The sequence below is a fragment of the Notamacropus eugenii genome, chromosome 5, assembly GCF_028372415.1.
Source record: "Notamacropus eugenii isolate mMacEug1 chromosome 5, mMacEug1.pri_v2, whole genome shotgun sequence".
NCBI classification, from domain to species: domain Eukaryota; kingdom Metazoa; phylum Chordata; class Mammalia; order Diprotodontia; family Macropodidae; genus Notamacropus; species Notamacropus eugenii.
In genome coordinates, this window is record NC_092876.1 from 4,997,130 (window position 1) to 5,014,686 (window position 17,557).

General features: G+C 56.6%; 2 protein-coding genes across 8 annotated transcripts; one reads left to right on the forward strand and one right to left on the reverse strand.

The window, feature by feature from the left end:
* Nucleotides 1–88: 88 nt before the first annotated feature.
* Nucleotides 89–5,948, reverse strand: C5H19orf81 (chromosome 5 C19orf81 homolog). Of its 5 annotated transcripts, none has more exons than XM_072615980.1 (7): nucleotides 5,794–5,948; nucleotides 5,051–5,241; nucleotides 2,137–2,230; nucleotides 1,947–2,025; nucleotides 1,603–1,723; nucleotides 1,307–1,446; nucleotides 90–365 (listed from the first exon to the last, which is right to left on the reverse strand). In XM_072615980.1, the coding sequence occupies exons 3-7, from the start codon at nucleotides 2,228–2,230 to the stop codon at nucleotides 170–172; spliced, it is 630 nt and encodes a 209-aa protein (XP_072472081.1). In that variant the 5' UTR covers nucleotides 5,051–5,241; nucleotides 5,794–5,948; the 3' UTR covers nucleotides 90–169. The 5 variants fall into 5 exon arrangements, with proteins under 5 accessions (XP_072472080.1, XP_072472079.1, XP_072472081.1 ...); XM_072615982.1 differs by having other exon boundaries at nucleotides 5,051–5,244; nucleotides 5,794–5,899; XM_072615979.1 differs by lacking the exons at nucleotides 5,051–5,241; nucleotides 5,794–5,948 and adding an exon at nucleotides 2,654–2,756 and having other exon boundaries at nucleotides 89–365.
* Nucleotides 5,602–17,343, forward strand: SYT3 (synaptotagmin 3). 3 transcript variants are annotated; one of them, XM_072615974.1, is made up of 11 exons: nucleotides 5,602–5,686; nucleotides 6,229–6,353; nucleotides 8,465–8,622; nucleotides 9,232–9,751; nucleotides 10,506–10,908; nucleotides 11,484–11,702; nucleotides 14,150–14,270; nucleotides 14,667–14,838; nucleotides 15,091–15,223; nucleotides 16,304–16,373; nucleotides 16,807–17,343. In XM_072615974.1, the coding sequence occupies exons 2-10, from the start codon at nucleotides 6,343–6,345 to the stop codon at nucleotides 16,367–16,369; spliced, it is 1,803 nt and encodes a 600-aa protein (XP_072472075.1). In that variant the 5' UTR covers nucleotides 5,602–5,686; nucleotides 6,229–6,342; the 3' UTR covers nucleotides 16,370–16,373; nucleotides 16,807–17,343. The 3 variants fall into 3 exon arrangements, with proteins under 3 accessions (XP_072472075.1, XP_072472077.1, XP_072472076.1); XM_072615976.1 differs by having other exon boundaries at nucleotides 8,470–8,622; XM_072615975.1 differs by lacking the exon at nucleotides 5,602–5,686 and having other exon boundaries at nucleotides 5,955–6,353.
* Nucleotides 17,344–17,557: the final 214 nt, after the last annotated feature.

Here is a 17,557-nt window from a genome sequence, read left to right on the forward strand (position 1 = left end):
GCTTTTTGTACCGGGTCATTCTTTATAATTAAACTCACAGTATCCACCCTCCCCTCGAGCCCGCACCGCCTCCTTTCTAGGGAGGCCCCGCCCCCTGAGGCCCCGCCCCGCCGGCCCGCTCCTCCCGGCCAGCCCCCCGTGGGCCTGGTGCGCAGGCGCGGCTCCGCCCTCAGTCGTCCTCGGCGGGCCCCGCCCCCAGGGCCTCGAGCATGCGCCGTCGGGCCAGGGCTCGGCGCAGGTGCAGGCGGTAGTCTCCAAGCAGGAGCTCGTCGTGGCGAGCCAGGGGGTGGAGGATCCCGCGGGGCCGGAGCCCCGAGCGCAGCAGGCGCGAGCGGGTCTGGAAGTCCGTGACGGTGATGAGCCACCTGCGGCGGGAGAGAGCGGCTGCCGGGGCGGCCTCGGCGGGGGCGCGGTGCGCCCGGGGCCGCCGCCAGCCTCCTGACTCAGTTTCCCCATCTCCAGAACCTGACTTGCGCCGCCCTCTCTCCCCTCCCGGGGGTCCTCCCCCAGCGCCCCACGGAGGAAGAGCCAGGGCTGCAGCTGGGGCCGACGTCACACCTCCCCACCCCTGCCCGTCCCGGCGCCACGAGTGGGAGTCTGGGTCTCTCCCCACGTCCCTGCTCGGGCACGGGGTCTGTCCCTGAACAGTCCGCGGGTCGCTTATTTCCTGCGACCTCGGGGAACCACGGGTCACTCCCTGGTCATAAGGCTGCTCCCTCAAACCGTCCTCATTCCCTGTACAACCATCTGTAAAATGAGCGGGCTGGGCAGAAGGACTGCCCTGAGTCCGTGATGCCGTCCGTGCGCGTTTGGAGCCTCTGATCGCCTTGCTGGCTATCAGTCACCCTGTGCTCCTCCTCGGGGACTGCTCCGTCACAGGGTCACTCCCCAGCTCCTCCTCAGTCATCAGTCACAGGGTCACTCCCCAGCTCCTCTTCAGTCATCAGCCACCAGTCACAGGGTCACTCCCCAGCTCCTCTTCAGTCATCAGTCACAGGGTCACTCCCCAGCTCCTCTTCAGTCATCAGTCATAGGGTCACTCCCTGTGTCATTGGTCAATGGGGGGCGGTCACTCTCCACCTCCCTGATCTGTGCCAGGGTCACTCATGTTCCTCCTTGTCACACAGAGTCATTCCCTGTGTCCTTGGCCAGTGGGTGGGTCACTCTCCATGCTCCCGGTCTGTCCCAGGGTCACCCCTATCAATGCTCAGTCCTGGGGGCACTCCCTGTTTCTCCAGTTGGTGAGTTGGTCTGAAGGTCGTTTTCCAAGTATACTACCATGGGTCCATGGGGCTGTGCAGCTCACCGGTCCTTGCGCCCAGCTGTCCCACAGATGACATTCATGTTCTCGTACCGGATGCTGCTCACTCGCCCACTCTCTAGGGCGCCTGGCACCTCAGCCTCCAGAGCGTTCAGCAAGTCCAGGTGGGTGAAGTCGTACTCAGGCTAGGGTGGGGGAAAGAGGCCTCTGGTCTAGATGCCAAAGTTGGGCACGGGGAGGAGCTGTCAGAGACCACAATCCTCTGCTAGAAGGCAGGGGTGCAAGGTGGGGCCCCCTGGGCCCTGGAACGGGGTATTTGGAATTAAAGAGGTCACACTCACCACAGTCTCCATACACAAGCAGAGAGGCTGGGCTGGAGGTGGGCTGGGGAACTTTCGGATGCATGGGAGTTCCCGGTCCAGGGCCTCATATTCAGCTAGGATCTGACGGACCTGAAGCTTCCTGTAAAGTTTGGGGGAGGAGGGCAGAAAAGATCAAGGGTCAAAAGTGGGAGGTCTGGTCAAGCGCTGGGAACTAGTAAGGTCCTTCCTTGGTGGGCAATGGGTAGAGAGTTCAGGGCTAAGGTCGGGTCAGATGACTTACTATCAAAGAGGAAACCCAAGCTGGGATAAAGTCAGGGACTGGGGAAGCCAAAACTTAGACCAGATACAGCCCTCCAACTCACGAAGATTTGATGGTTCTGCCCAGGCTCCGGGCCTGCACCTCTTCTGGGGTCTCCATGTCCACAAACAGTGACCCTGCTCCTAGAGATGGAGCCAAAGCTGAGCGGCCCCTCCTGGACCCTTAATTTTCCCTCCACCCCACTCCCTTACCTGTCTTGAATCACCCTAGAAGGCTTCCAGATCCTGACTCACCTTCTTGCTGAGACTGCTGCTGCTGAGGCTGCTGCTGTGGCTGTGACTGCTGCTGCTGCTGTGGCTGCTGCTGCTGCATCTGCTGCTGCTGCATCTGTGGATAATGGTGGGGAGGCAAGGGAGATCATGGAGGGTCCTGGTCCCCACTGAACCAATCCTCCCAGGACCTCACCATGTTCCCATTTCTCAGGCCAACAGAGGGGCAGGGACAGTGAAGCCTTTGAGGGGCACACCAAGATTCAGTGGAGATGCCCATCTCTCTGCCACCTGCTCTGGTGTCTTGTCTGGTCTCCTCCTCCCATCCCACCCCCACTGTCTTCCCTCTTTCCATCTCTCCCTACCTTCCTCCTGTTTCTCTTCCCCTTTCTCCCTTCATCTCTGACCCCCCTTCTCTTTCCAACTTTCCTCATCTCTCAGTCTGTCTTCATCTTTCTCTTTCCTCTTTATCTCCAACCCTCTCCCCATCTTTTCTTATCTCTTCCCATCTCTCTCCATCTCTCCTCATCTCTTCCCGTGCCTCTTTGTCTCTCCCCAGTCTCTCTCCCATCAATCCCATCTCACTCGGAAATAAACAAACAGAAAAGATTCAAACAGAAAGTGGATTCTACTGGTGGGGGAGGGGTGGGCTAGAGTGCCTGGACACCTGGGTCCCAAGGGGAAGCCAGGGGCTGGGGAATAGGTTGCCTGAACCCCTGAAGTAGAGCCAAATCCCTAACCCAGTCATCCAGTCACTCCATGCCCTCCCTCATGCTGCCCCCAGAGGCTGGATGGGTGATAGGAGTCTGGACTCAGCATCCAGTCAGGAGAGAGCTAGAGGTGAAAGCATCTATTTTCCCAAAGACTGATCTTAATTAGAACCTCAGGGCTGACTGGGCTAGGGTTGCTATGGGAGTCACACACCCCATGGGCCAGTCCAAGGTCTTCCCATCCTATCGGGCTTCTCTGGTCTCTGTCGGAGTTCAATCTTCCTACTTCCTGTCTCTCTCCAACTCCACCCCCCCACCCTCCCGTAATTCTGATTTTCTTCCCTCTTCTGGATCTCAGCTTTTCACCTTTCATCTCTCTCCTTCTGCCTCCCCCTACCATCCCAAACTTCTGTCTGTCCATACTGGGCTCTCTGATCTGTAGGGGGTGTATGTGTATATGTGTGTGTGTGTGTGTGTGTGTGTGTGTGTTTCTCCTTCCGTGAATCTCTGATTTTGCCCTGTTCATTCTCTGAGCCTAGTTTGGAGGCTCTATTCTTACTTTTCCATTGCCAGCCCATCCCTAGGCCTACCCTAGTGCGTTGTCTCTGACTGTTTCTGATTGTGTCTCTCTGTCTCTATGTGCATCTGTGGCCCTCTGTCTCCATCTCAATCCCTCTCTGATGCTCTGCATGTGTCTGTCTCTGTGCCCTTCTCCTGGCCCTTTCCCCCCCCTTCTCTCTTTCTCTTGTTCTCCTCCACTATCCTGTACACTATATCTTTCTTTTTTTCTGACATATTGCTTTCTTTCTTATCTTTTTCCTCTTCTCCACACATATATCTTTGTATATAGTATCTCTCTGTCTCTGTCTCTCTCTGTCTCTGTCTCTCTCTGTCTCTGTCTCTCTCTGTCTCTGTCTCTCTGTCTCTGTCTCTCTCTGTCTCTGTCTCTCTGTCTCTCTCTCTCTCTCTCTCTCTCTCTCTCTCTCTCTCTGTAGTTCACTATACCTGTGTATGGGGTCTTCTTCATTTTCTATCTCAGGGAGATGGAGAATTCTCTACCCCTGAATCTTTCCCTGATTTGCTGTGTCTCTCAGTTTTATCATCTGGGACTCAATCTCCCCCCTGCCCCTTTGGCTCTGTGTACATCTCTCTGTCTCTGTATTCCTGTCTTGTCCCTTACTTTTGTCACTATGTCTTTTTACCTATAGTTCCCTCTCTGGCCCTCACCCAACCTGCAACATTCAGTATTTTCCCTTGAAGTATAGAAATTATGTCAGAGCTGCAAGGGGAACCCCGGCATTCAAGCCACCAGTCCACTGGGACTTGTGTCTCTGTATGTGGTGTGTGTTCTAGTTCCAGTCTGAGTACCTCTGAATTTCAAGGTGTGTCTCCATGGATGTTTATGGGATTATCAGCATTTGTCTCTGCTGACCTGGGTCCTTGGATATCTCTAGGTGTGTGTGTGTGTGTGTGTGTGTGTGTGTGTGTGTGTGTTCCTGAATGGGCTCTTGTCTCTTTCTTCCTGTGACCATTTATGACTGGGCATGCCTCCATGGTGTGTGTGTGGGGGGGGGGCTTGTGTGTCAAAGCAAGTCTCTGAATTCCCATCGCTGTGTGTTTCTGAGTATATCTCAGTTTCCTTGTAGGGTTTTGCCTCTCTGTGTGTTGGTTTCTGCATATAGAAATGTATCTTCAGTTGTTTCTATGTAGGAGTCGTCTTGTGTTTGTCTCTCTGGATTTCTCTCCATATTGGCTCTCTGTGTCTATGTGCCGGTCTTGAAGTTAGAAAGACCTGGGTTCCACTCCCTATTCTGACACTTTCCAGCTATGTGACCCTGGATAAATCACTTTCTCCTCTATGAACCTCAGTTTTCTCATCTGTAAAATGGGGAGAGAACAATTATTCTGCACTATCTCCCCCCCTCACAGAACTGTGAGGGGTGGGGAAAGTTTTCTACCTTTTAATCTCCATAGAGATGGCAATTGTGATTATTACTGGTCCACTTCCCAGCCACACCTATCTGGATCTTTCTATATGACAGATGAAGATCATGAAGCCCTCACAGAGAACTAAGACAGGCTCCCAGTCCCGGCTGAGTTAGCATCCCCCACCCCCAGCCCAATCTAGCTCTGGCTTCCCATCCCCTCTCCTCTCTATCATCTCCAGCCTCTCGACTTTCCCAACCCCCAGTCCCTCAAGGTTTGGGGACTGGGAGCCCTCTACCCACCAAACTGAGCCAGAGTCCTCCAAGTTCAGGGTGAGATGGGAAGGACTGGGCCAGGTCTCGAGGAGGAGAGGAGAGGAGAAGACTGCGTCCAAGAAGAACGCGAGCTCTCTGAGAACAGGAACCGTCTGGGGCACTGGGTCTTGTATTTCAGCACTTAGGACAGTGCTTGGCACATAGTAGGCAATTTATACCTGCTTGAATTGAATTAAATTGAGTTGAACTGAATTAAATACCCGAGTCCTCTGAGAGTGTGTATGGTGGGGGGCAGTGAGGGGGAGGGAAGGGCCAATGCCTGAATGCCTCAGGTTTAAGGGTAGGCTCAGAGGCCTGGGGCCCTGAGGGGGGAGGGCTGAGGGGACGCCAAGATGGGGCATGCCTAGGTCCCTAGGGGGCCAGAACACCTGCGTCCCTGCAGAACAGGGGTGGGGCCGGGATGCCGGGATCCTTGAGGGAGTGAGGGAAAGGCCACTGTGCGCTCGGATTCCTGGGTCAGATCCCCCGGCTGAGGCTGGAGCGGGGGGCGGGGGGCGGAGCCGCCAACCTGCGGGCTGGGGGGGGCGGGGGCGGAGCCGGGCCGGGGCTGCGGCGGTGGCTGCGGCGGTGGCGGCTCCGGATCCGGTCCGGATCCGGCTCCGGGTGAGTGTCCCCGCGCGGCTCTCTGTGAGCCTCCACTCCCCTCAGGCCCTGCCGGGGCACCAGGGCAGGCATCCAGAGGGGAAGAGGTGGTGGGGGGCGTCCGCTACCTGGGGTGGGGCAGGCACCTCCAGCTCCGAGGCGTCCTGGGTTTCCCCGGGCCGCGGGCCGGCAGAGCCTCCAGAGGCCAGGTGCTCCTGTAGCTCGCAGCCTCCCAGCGCGATCCCTAGCCCCAGCCCAGGCTCCCAGCCCTGCGAGGCAGCCCTGGAGGCAGCGCGGACTCCATTTCCCAGCAGGCTGTGGGGCCGGAATACCCCCACTCGCCTGGCCCAGCGCCCCGGGGCCTGCTGGGAAATGGAGTCCCCGATCCGAGGAAGGGGGCCGCGGGCTGCGGGCTGATTGGGGGTGCAGGGCACTCGGTATCCCGGCAGAGGTTAGAGAGCTGGCGGGCTGAGAAGCGCTACGGAGGAGAAGGCTCCCTCCTGTTCGCGGCTGCAGTTTGAGAGCAGAGCTGGGCTGAGGCAACCTTCTCCTTGCTCCCCCAGGTCCTGTGGCATCTCCCAGAAAGTGGGGGACCAGGCTGGGGGGATCGTCTCCCCTCTGCTCTCCCCAATGGGCTCTCCCCGCCCGCCCCGAATGCCCCCTAGGACTCGTCAGGAATGAGGATAAGGTGAGCGCCCCCCACGATCCTGCATTCTCGGGCTCAGCAGCCCCTCACTCGGTCCCCTCTGCTGTCTCCCCATCTGCACACCCCTTCTCCCTCTCTCTGTTCGCCTATCTCCTTCTCTGTCCATCCCCCATCTCCATCTTTGGCCATCCCTCCACGCTGTCCCTGCCATTCCTTCGTCAGTCTCCCCATCTATTTACCCTCTATCTTGATTCTTCCTTGTCAGTGTCTCCGTCCCTTTTGTCCCTTTCCCCATCCTTTATCTGTCCCCTCCTATCTGTCTCTCCTTTTTCTCTGTCTCTCCTTGGCCATCCTCTCAGTCTTTGGTCTGCTGCCTCTCTAGCTCCCCATCTGTCTAAACTTTCTCTCTTCCCCCATCTGTCCACCTTTTACCTTTGTCCCTTTCCCCGGCCTGTTCCCTGTCCTGACTTCTGTCCCCCATTCACCTCCTGTTGTCATCTCTGTTCACTTGTTATGATTGTCTGAGCCTCGTCTTGGTCCACGCAGCCTTTGTCTGAACCCTGCCCCCATTCTGTCTCTGTTTCCTAACCCTCTCCTTATCTTGGCTCCCACCCATCTATCAGAGCTGTCTGCTGTTCTGGACAGCTTTCATCACAATCCTTTAGTCTCTCCCAACCTCCCTGCCCCTGTCTGTCTCCTGGCTCATCCCTATCTCTTAGCCTCTCTTGTCTCCTCCTCTGAACAAGTCTTTGCCCATTTCCTCTCCACCTCAGTCTGCCTAATTTCCTATTTCTGTCCTCGTCTGTCCATCCCTTCTCTCGTCCCCCTGTATGTCTGTCCCTAATCTTTACTCCCTTGATCACTATCCCCTTCTCTGGTCTCCATCTCATCTCCTACCTCTATTCCTCTCTCATCCCCTGCCCTTTCCACAGCTCCCCCTCCCTTTCAGTCCTCCTTTTGGTCCCCTTTCCTCTTTCTGCATCTGACCATTCCTTCTGTAAGTCTTTCTGGCCCCCAGCTGCCCATTCCTTCAATCTAGCCATTGTTTCTTCCCATTCTGTCTGTCCTCTCTGGCCATTCCTTCTCTCCTCCCTTCTCTTTCCTCTGTTCATCGTTTCTGTCTGTCCTATATGTCTAGCTTGCCTGCCCACCATCCCTTGGCTCTGTCCCCATGTGTCCATCCTCCCATCTGCCTATCCTTCATCTCCATTTTCCTATTAGGCTATTCCTTTTTCCTTGTCGATTTTTTATCTTTAGAGCATTCCCTCTGTCTTTCTTTCTATCCCACTCTTATCTCCATCTCCTTCTATGTAACCCTTCTAGCTGGCGGCACATTCTGTCTCCTTGTCTGTCCAGCCCTGATCTCTCTCCCCATGTAGCAATAACCATGCCTCTCTCCTATCACCAGCCTTCCTGGTCTTTATCTTTGTTTCCCAATCTGGCCTTTTCCTGTTCCTTCACTCACTACTTCTCCATGTCCTCCTCTGTCTGGCCTCCTCCTGTCCCGCCATCTGTCTAAACTTTCTCTCCATCATCTTCCTTCATGTTTACCCATATCTCAGACTCCCTGTCCTTCTGTCTGTCCATCTTTTATTTCTCTGCCTTTCTTCTTTTTCTATTGCTACCAATTCCATTCTGCTGAATCCACTTATCCAGTCCCCCAAATTTTACGTGTTTGCCCCAAGTATCTTCACCTTGTCTCCCCAGGTCTGTTCCTTTACCTCTCAGCTTGCCACTAGCTGTTCCATCTCTTGGCTGGCACCAAGCATATTCTTCTTTCCATCCTACTTCTGTTCCTCACCCCATATTCCTGACTCTCTCTCTCTCTCTCTCTCTCTCTCTCTGTTTCTCTCTGCCTCTCTCTCCTCTCTGTTTCTATCTCTGTGTCTGTCTCTGTGTCTGTTTCTCTGTATCTCTATTTCTCTCTATCTCCATCTGTCTGTCTGTCTTTATATCTCTGTCTCTGTTTCTCTTTGCTTCTCTCTCTCCTCTCTGTCTCTGTATTTCTGTGTCCATCTGTCTGTCTGTCTCTGTTTCTGTCTCTATCTCTGTGTCTGTCTCTGTGTCTGTCTGTCTGTCTCTGTTTCTGTCTCTGTCTCTTTGTCTGTCTTTGTGTCTATCTCTCTGTTTCTTCCCCTCCCCCCCTTCTCCAGGACAGGATACCCAGCAGTCATGTCAGGGGACTATGATGATGACCTTTGTCACCGGGCTCTGACCTTAGTCTCTGACCTGTGCTCCCGGCTCCAGGACGCAGATGAAAAATGCCAGGAGTTTTGGCGGAGGCGAGGCTACCCCGGGCCCTCAGATGCAGGTCTGTCTCCTCGAAACCCTCTCGTCCCTGCTCCCACCCCCCTTCCCCACCAGTTCCACACTAACTAGAATCTTTAAGAGCCTGTGTAGCACTCAGAAGGTACCCAGAAAGGGGACCTTTCCCCAAAGTAGTGTTTGGGAAAGAGTGCCAGCTTTCTCTTCAAAAGAAGAGGCTGGAATTCTACTCTCCCTGGCCGTCCTGGGGCAAGTCACTCTCTCTCGGCCTCCAAGAGGCTCACGGGTAAACTGAAGATTCTGGACTAGCGGTGCTGGGAGATGTCTTCCCCCTCTCAATCTCTTATCCCATAATCCCCTTGTCCTGACGTCCCAGCCTTTCTCTGCACTCTTTCCTCCCATCCTCATGTTGTCAGCGCCCTCAGCATGTCCGATGGCTGGGCTCGGGGAATGGGGAAGGGGTGTTGTTTGGCTTGGGTTCTTTTCGCCTTCAGCCTTTTTCTCCCTGGCCCCCCACTCAGACAGTCCATCTATCTGGGGATTAAGCCGAGGCGTACAGGGAGAAGAGCCGGGGCAAGGATGGAGCAGCGCTGGCAGGCTTTGCCCAGTGCTCTGCCATCCTTATAGGATGCCCTCCCGCCTCTCTCGCCTCCAGATATCTCGGTGAGCCTGCTCTCAGTGATCGTGACCTTCTGTGGCATTGTCCTCCTGGGTGTTTCACTCTTCGTGTCATGGAAACTGTGCTGGGTGCCCTGGCGGGACAAGGGGGGCTCAGCCCCTGGGGGTGGCCCCCTTCGCAAGGACCCTGGGGCCGGACTGGCAGGGCTGGTGGGTGGTGCGGCTGGTCACCATCTGGGACCTGGCCTGGGTGGCCCACATCATCTCCTGGGTGGGCCCCACCACCATCCACCCTTCTCTGAGCTCCTGGAGCCTGGAGGAGTGGGGGGCCCTGACCCTCCAGAACCATCCTACCTGGATATGGACTCTTACCCAGATGCCGCCACCGCCGCTGCCGCAGTAGCGGCTGGGGTCAAGCCCAGCCAGACATCACCCGAACTGCCAGCTGATGGCAGTGCTGGAACTGGTGGGGGGCTCCTCCTGGTGCCCCCTGGGGGGGGTGGGCTGCCCAGTGCCCAGTCCCACCAGCAGGTCACCAGCCTGGCCCCTCCTACGAGGTAAGAAGCGCCCTCTCGCCCCTCTCTGTTTTGCTGCTTGTCTCACTTTGTCTCTCTCCTTATTCCTCTACCTCCTGCCTCTTTATTGACTGCTGCTCTTTCTACATCTGCTTGGCCCCCTCTCTTGAGCTCTGGGCATCCCCTGGTGGCTTTCTCTTCAACGACAGTCTCCTTCTGTCCTTCTGGGCATCCCTTTCTTTCCCTATATGCCACTCTCTCTCTCTCTCTCCCTCCATCTCTTCCTCTCCTTCTTTTCTGTCTCTCTGTCTCTGTCTCTGTCTCTCCTCTCTCCGCTTCTCCTCTCCCTCTCCCCACCCCCTTCTCCAGGTCTCCTTGCTTCCACCTTGGTGGCTGTCTCCCTGCCTAGCTTGTTTCTGGCATCCCTCTGTCAGTGTCTACCTGTTGCAATCTCTCTCTGACCCTCTGGATTTGTTTCATCTCGTTGCATGTATCTGTCCCTGTTTGGGTCCCTCCCTGTCTGTTAATTCTTTGTGGATTTGTCTGTTTGCCTTTGCCTCTCTGTCCTGGCCGGCCTCTGACCACCCCCACCCCACCAGTTTCTCTGGCACCCCCTTGGTCTCTCTGGCCCCCCAGGGTTTCTCTGACCCCCCTGAGTTTCTCTGGCTCCCCAAATTTCTCTGTCCCTCCCTGGATCTCTTGGCCCCCCTGGATCTCTCTGAGTTGAGGCCCACAGTTGGGGGGGGGCAGAAAGCCAGCCCCTCCCTGACCCTTTTTCTGCCTCATCCTCCCACAGGTATCCAGCTCTTCCCCGGCCCCTCACTCAGCAACCCCTGACCCCCCAGCCCCCAGCCCCGAGCCTGGCTGAGCCTGAGGATAGACCTCCAGCCCCAGCCCTGCCTCTCCCCCTGCCTGTGGGCGAGGAAAAGGCCAGGCTCATTGGGCAGATCCAGCCTGAACTGTACCAGGGAGCAGGGGCTGGGGCCGGGGCCGGGGGCCGGCGGGCAGGGGCAGGGCCAGGTGGGGGGCCAGGGGCCGGACGCTTCAGCTTCGCCCTGCGATACCTCTACGGCTCTGACCAGCTTGTTGTACGAGTTCTCCAGGCCCTTGACCTTCCAGCCAAAGACTCTAATGGCTTCTCCGATCCCTATGTCAAGATCTACCTGCTGCCCGACCGCAAGAAAAAATTTCAGACTAAGGTCTGAGTTGGGATGATGGGATCCCCAAGGAGAAAAAGACTTAGGCTCTCTAGGTCCCAAAGTGGGTGGAGACAGAGGGGCCGATTGACCTGGCGATAGAGGGAGGGGGAAGCCTGGACACTGAGGTCCCCCACAGGAACTGAGGGCAATGGGAGGCATCAGGTACTGGGCTCTAATAAGGGAGAGCTAAGGAGGTAGGAGGCAGGGGATGGGGAGGAAGATGGGGAGAAGGGAAGAGGGCCCAACTCGGTGTCAGAAAAACCAGGATTCCAATCCCACCTCAGATACTTAGGAGGTGCATGGCTATTGGATAGGTTCCCAGAGCCTCAGTTTCTTATCTGCACCTACCTCTGAGGGTTGTTGTGAGGATTCAGTGAGATCATGACCCTCAGATGCTCCGCTGTAATGCTAAAGCATTACAGAAATGGGAGCTCACCATCAAGGCTACTTTGGGTCCCTGAGGGGCCAGGGGCTGGGCTGTCCATGTTCTGGGATCTGGGGATCCAATCAGCCTGCAGCTTCTTTCTCCTCAAGGAGGTTGGTCCTGAATCACTTCCCCCCATTCCTCACCCCAGGTGCACAGGAAGACTCTGAACCCCGTGTTCAACGAGACCTTCCAATTCTCTGTGCCACTGGCAGAACTGGCCCAGAGGAAACTGCACTTTAGCATCTATGACTTTGACCGATTCTCGAGACATGACCTCATCGGCCAAGTGGTGCTGGACAACCTTCTGGAACTGGCGGAGCAGCCCCCCGACCGCCCACTCTGGAGAGACATCATCGAAGGCGGCTCGGTCAGTCCCCCTGCTTGGACCCAGCACTTTGACCTCCCAACCTCTCCAGGCCTCCAAGCCCTCCTGGTCCTCACCTCTGGACCTCTTGACCTCTTAAGCTCTGACCTCCCAGCCTCCAGGTCCCCAAACCCTCCTGGTCTTCAGCTCTGGATCTCTTGACCTCCCAGTCTTCCAGCCTCTAAATTCCAAGTTTGAAAGGTTCTAGCTCTGGCCAGATGATTTGGCTTCTCCACCCCAACTGTTCCAAGCCCAAACCCCCATCCCCCACCTTGGCCTCGATAGTCCCAGAAGACAGCATTTCTGCCTTCCTGGGCCTTCTGACTCCAGCCCCTGCCTGCCCTGAGCCCCAGAGTCTCACACATTCCACTCTGGCTCCGCAGAATCCCAATCTCTTCTTGGGCCCTTCTGGACTCCAGGATATTCTAATGCTCCCTCCCCTGGACCTAGTGGTGCTGACTTCCTGACATCCATTCTCCCCAACAGACTCACTGCCAATATCCCAACCTGCCAGTTCCTCATGTTCTGATCACCCACATATCCCAGCTTCTTGCCCCACCATCTCCTTAACACCCAACAGACCCAGTGTCTGAGAATGCTGGTGTCATGCTCAAAATGTAGGATCTGAAGACCTGGCCTTGAATCCCAGCTCTGGCAGTGCCCAAGGCCTTCCTGTCTCTGGGCCTCCATTTACTTGTCTGTAAAAAGGCTAAGTCCTCTCCAAGGACTCTAGTGCTAAGAATCTGGACCTTCTGAGCTCTCTATACCCACATGCATCAGGTCCTGACTTTGACCCCACATACCCTGACACACCTCAAGGCAAACAGACACCCTTGGCCCTGACACCTTATTCTTCCAGCCCTGGACCTGGCCTTGGGGCCCGTCCATGTCCTGCTCTCCCAGTCCCTGTGGACCTGTCTCTCGGCCCCTTTCCTCAGCAGATCCCAAGCTCCAAGGCCTTCTCCAACCCCCTAGCTGGGTCCTTTTCTATCTGCGTCTCTGATAGCCAAGTCTCTGTGTCTCTTCTGCTCTGGCTCATCTCCATCTCTGTCTCTCCTTGCCTGTCACTCTGCCTTTGGTGTCTGCTCCTGTCTCTGGGCCTCGGTTCCTAAGACTCTTTCCCTCTCTGTCTGCTTTCTCTCATCTCCCCTCACCCCACCAGCCTTGGCTGCTTTTCCCATCTTCCCTCAAGAACAAATGGGGTTTGACGGGTCCCTGGGGGAAGGGGGGCTGTGGCCGCAGCTTTACCAGGCCTGGCATCAAGACAGGCTGTTAAATGGATCGAAAAGCTAAGAGCATTCTGAGAGCAAAGGCAGGAACAGAGATGGGGCAGATGCAAAAGAGGAGAGTGAAGGGAGGGAAGGAGATGAGGAGAGCTGGGAAGAAAGGGGAGGAGAAATGCTGAGATGACTGGGGAGAGAGGGGACACAGGGGAGATGTCCGGGGGGATCCGGGGGATAACTGAGGAAAGACCCCAGATGTCCTGGGCCCAACCCAACTCCATCAGTCAACGGCTGTCTATCAGGTGCCATCTGTGCAGCTGAACTCTCCTTGGGGCTGGGGACACAAGAGCCAAAAGCAGAGCACTTCCCACCCCCAGGAGGTTAGATGTATCCAGGGAGACATCGCCATAGGCTACACAGAATATAGGGCAGTTAACTTGCTTTGGAAAGGGGCAGTGCCAGCAACTGGGCGGGGGGAAGTTGGCAAAGGCTTCACAGAGAAGGTGCCTTTGGGCTGAGCTTTGAAGGTGATTCTGGTGTGAAGAGGCAGAGGTGAAGGGGGATGCATCCTAGTTTTGGAGGACCACTCTGCAAAGGTACAGAGGTGAGAGATGAGGAGTCGTGTGGAGCTGCAGAGAGCAGTCTGTATGAAAGGCTTTAGGGATGAGAGATTGGAGCCAGGTGAGGAGAGCTGGAAAGATGATGCCCCCCAGGCAGCTTACATGGGAAGGCCAGTCTGGGAGGTCTAGGGAAAGGGGATGGAGTTGGGAGATTCTGGAGGCAGGAGCTTGGGCCTGTGGTGATGAGGACCCTGTGGGCCATGAATCTGAGAGGTGCTCAGGCTCAGAGAAGGGGAGGACACTCCTAACATGACTATGGCTTGAGTACCTGTGTGCTGGAAGGATGGTCCCACCCTCCCCGAGAGACCAGGTGAGTTGAGGAGCTCCAGCCATGGGGAGGAGGCATCTGGCACTCAGGTGGACTCCAGGCTGGAGGCCAACTCTGCTCCTCTGGGCCTCTTTGGGGGGTCTTGGCCTTCCTCAGGACTCCAGCTCTGCTCCTAGGGACCCCTTTGGGGAGTCTTGGCCCTCCTCAGGAGGAGAGGTCACACTGGCCAGTCCTCTAAAGTCCCTCTCCAGCTCTAACTCTCTGACTCCACTTAATGGAGGTGGTGAGGGATGGGGGATGGGAGAGGAGACTGAGGCCTGACCACATCCCCACCCACAGGAGAAGGCTGACCTCGGGGAGCTGAACTTCTCCCTGTGCTACCTCCCCACGGCCGGACGTCTGACCGTGACCATCATTAAGGCCTCAAACCTCAAAGCTATGGACCTCACGGGCTTCTCAGGTACTTCGAGAGGCCAGCCCAGCTCTCCCTACTCCCAGCTGCCCCAGAGGCCCTGAACACTTGAGGGGAGGGGCCCCTGAAGACCTCTGGTCCCCCAAGGATTTGGGGGAATGCCTGGATGTTTGGATCCCAGAGAGAAGGGTTAGGAGCTCAAACACCTGGACACCTGGGAGACTCCGTACCATCGAGGGCCCTCAAGGACCCAACATAGTGCTCAACGCAAGGGCACTGAACACCCAAGTCCCTGTGGGGTGGGATAGCCAGAGGAGGGGCTATGAACACTGGGAGTCTGAGTCCAAGAATGACTAAGGACTAGGGGCCTCAATCTCTGGGACCCCAGGGGCTCCTGAGAGGGTCTGAGGCTCTGCCCTCTCTACCCCCTCCTCCCACCACCAGACCCCTATGTGAAGGCCTCCCTGATCTCGGAGGGGCGGCGGCTAAAGAAACGCAAGACCTCCATAAAGAAGAACACACTGAACCCCACCTACAACGAGGCCCTGGTGTTTGATGTGGCCCCTGAGAGTGTGGAGGCCGTAGGGCTGAGTATTGCTGTGGTGGATTATGACTGGTGAGTAGGAGCTTGGAATGGGGAAGGAGCCCAGGGCCAAGAGGGCCTGGGTGAGAGAGGGGATGGGGCTTGGGGCTGATGGGACCAGAGGCAGAGCCTGGATGGGGGGCCCAGGCCCGAAGGGGCCACAGGTAGAGCAAAGATGGGGGGCCAGAACTGGTGAGACGGAGCCCCAGCCAGGATCATCCACTGACAGACGCTCTTCTCTCTCCCTGCCTCCTGCCTTCTCCCCTTGTCCAACTTCCATCGAAGTATTGGGCACAACGAGGTCATTGGTGTGTGCCGAGTGGGGGCAGACGCAGCTGATGCCCATGGCCGAGAGCACTGGGCAGAGATGTTGGCCAATCCCCGAAAACCTGTGGAATACTGGCATCAGCTGGTGGAGGTGGGTCCTGAGCCATGAGGGTGAGTAGGAGGGGGTAAAGAGACCCTGGCGTGCTCACTTCTCCACTTCTGAAGTCCCACTGATCCACAAAGGATGGCTCTGATCCCCTTCCATTCCCTGGCCCTCCTCAATCACTTTACCTCCCTGGTCCAATGACACTGCTGGCCAAACTCCCCTGAAATGGTCCAGGAGCAGAGCCTGTGGCTTGGAGGGGGCAGAATTTGCTGGAACCTCACCCCGTGATTCATCACTCACTTATCAGAGCCCTGGGGAAACTGAGCCCCCAGGGAAGGGAAGAGCCCTTGTCAAGTTCATCCCATTCCTTCCCCCTCCCAATTCCAACCCTCCTCTACCAATGGGGAAACCAAGACAGAGTGCAAGCAGCTGCCTTTGGAAGCAGAGGCTGTAAGCCTGAATCAGGTCACCTTGCTGTGTGATTTGTGGCGCTCGGCCTCTCTGAGTCCAGCTTCATCTCTAAAAGAGGGGAACTGGATGAATAGTCACTAAGATCTCTTCCAGCTCGAAACCCTCTGATGTCTGAAGGAGGGTGACTGGCCCCAGAGCACGTGGCAGCCCCCCAGAACCTCCCTCCCTGGCCTCTTTCCTCCTCTGCGGACAAAAGAGGTGTTGGGGGTGGGGTAGGAGAGATCCAAAGTCCAAGCTTATGAATCATAATGGCTCTAATTAATGCTCTAAATTAAGAAACGGAGGAGGGCTCTGGATCTGTGATTCAATCAGAAGGATCACTGGGGAATGCCCAGTGTGGAAACTCCCTCCAGTACTGCTGGTCAGCACCTCCTCCGAAATGTTCTGTGTTCGAAGATTTGCCAAAAAACATTAAGCCATTTGCCAGCAGTCCCCCACAGACCAGTCACCCACGGACTGGTCACCCATAGGCTGGTCACTCACAGGCCAGTCACACACATAGGTCAGCTGTCTGAAGCAGGACTCAGACCCAGGTCTCTCTGACTCCCTGGTTAGCTGTGTGCCCATAACCTCACCCCATTCTCTCAGTTAAAAATGATCAGTGTCACCTGGCTTTAACCCCCCCCCCCCCCCGATTTGGATTTTCATTTCCAGGAGAAGACCCTCACCAGCTTCACCAAGGGAACCAAGGGACTGAGTGAGAGAGAAAGCTCAGAGTGAATGGGTGAGCACTGGGTCAGTGCTGGCACTGGGGAGCTGGACCAGGTTACACGGCTGGGAGATCCCACTTAGAGGCCTCTTAGCCCAGGACAGAGAGGGGCAGAGACCTGTCTGTATCTGTATACACATGCACAGAGACAGGCAGACAATGAGAGGAGAGAAACATAGATGGGGGAAACAAAGAGATAGAAAAAAGAGCTCACCCACATAAAGAAATACCCGTGTGGGGAGACAGGTGTAAGGAGACTGATACACAGAGACAGAGCCAAAGAGACGGGGGGGGGGGGGGGGGGGGAGGCGGGGGGAGCTGAGAGGGAGAGGGAGAAAGGGAGGGTGCTTGGGGGGACACAGGGGAGAAAGGGACTGGGGGCAGGATGCCTGGAGCCTGGGAGGAATGGGGAGTGACTGACAGCCTCCTCTTCACCTCTCTCCACCAGGTCTGGCCCTTTAGGCTCTCACTCCCCACAGAGAATTCATCTCCTCAAAGCCATATGGACTAGCTGTCCAGTGCTGGGGAGGGAGGGAGGCTCCAGGCTGCTCCCCCCATCCCTCTCTCCCTCCCTCCCAGCTCGGAGGAGGCCAAGGCCTGTGGGGCTGTGCCATGTGTGGGGGGAAGCTGGCCCCCAACCCCACCGTGTCTGTCCTCCCCATCCTGGGACTCCCCTCTCAGGAAGGGGCTGTGCATGTCGAGGTCCGGGGGACCTTTCCCCCTTTGTCCGACTCCCCAGTCCCAGTGTTCGTCACACCCTTTCCCCTGCGTATGCTTCTCCGCCTGGAATGTGCCCCGTGTCCCGGGCTGGCCCTCCCTGTGCCCGGCCTGTGTGAATGTCGCAGCCCCCCCCACTCCAGGCAGGCCCATCCTGTGTCTGAGCCCAGGAAGGTCTCGGCTGGCCTCCTCCTGTGTCCCGTCTGTGTCTCTGGCCTCCCTCACTGCTGCTGCTACACCAGAATAAACACACACCGTGGAGCCCTCACCTTGACCAGATCGGGTGTCGTCCGGGGAGGCCAGGGTGGGGGAGGGGCAGAGTGCCCTCTTCCAGTCTCTCCCTCCCTTCACTGCCCCAGCCGCCTCCCTCTGGGGCATCCACATAGGTGTGGTCTATTTAAAAAATGTCTCCTTCAGTATCTTTCTCTCTAATGGGAGTTACTGAAGACTGCAGAGGGTGGAAGAGATATGGCTGCACTTGG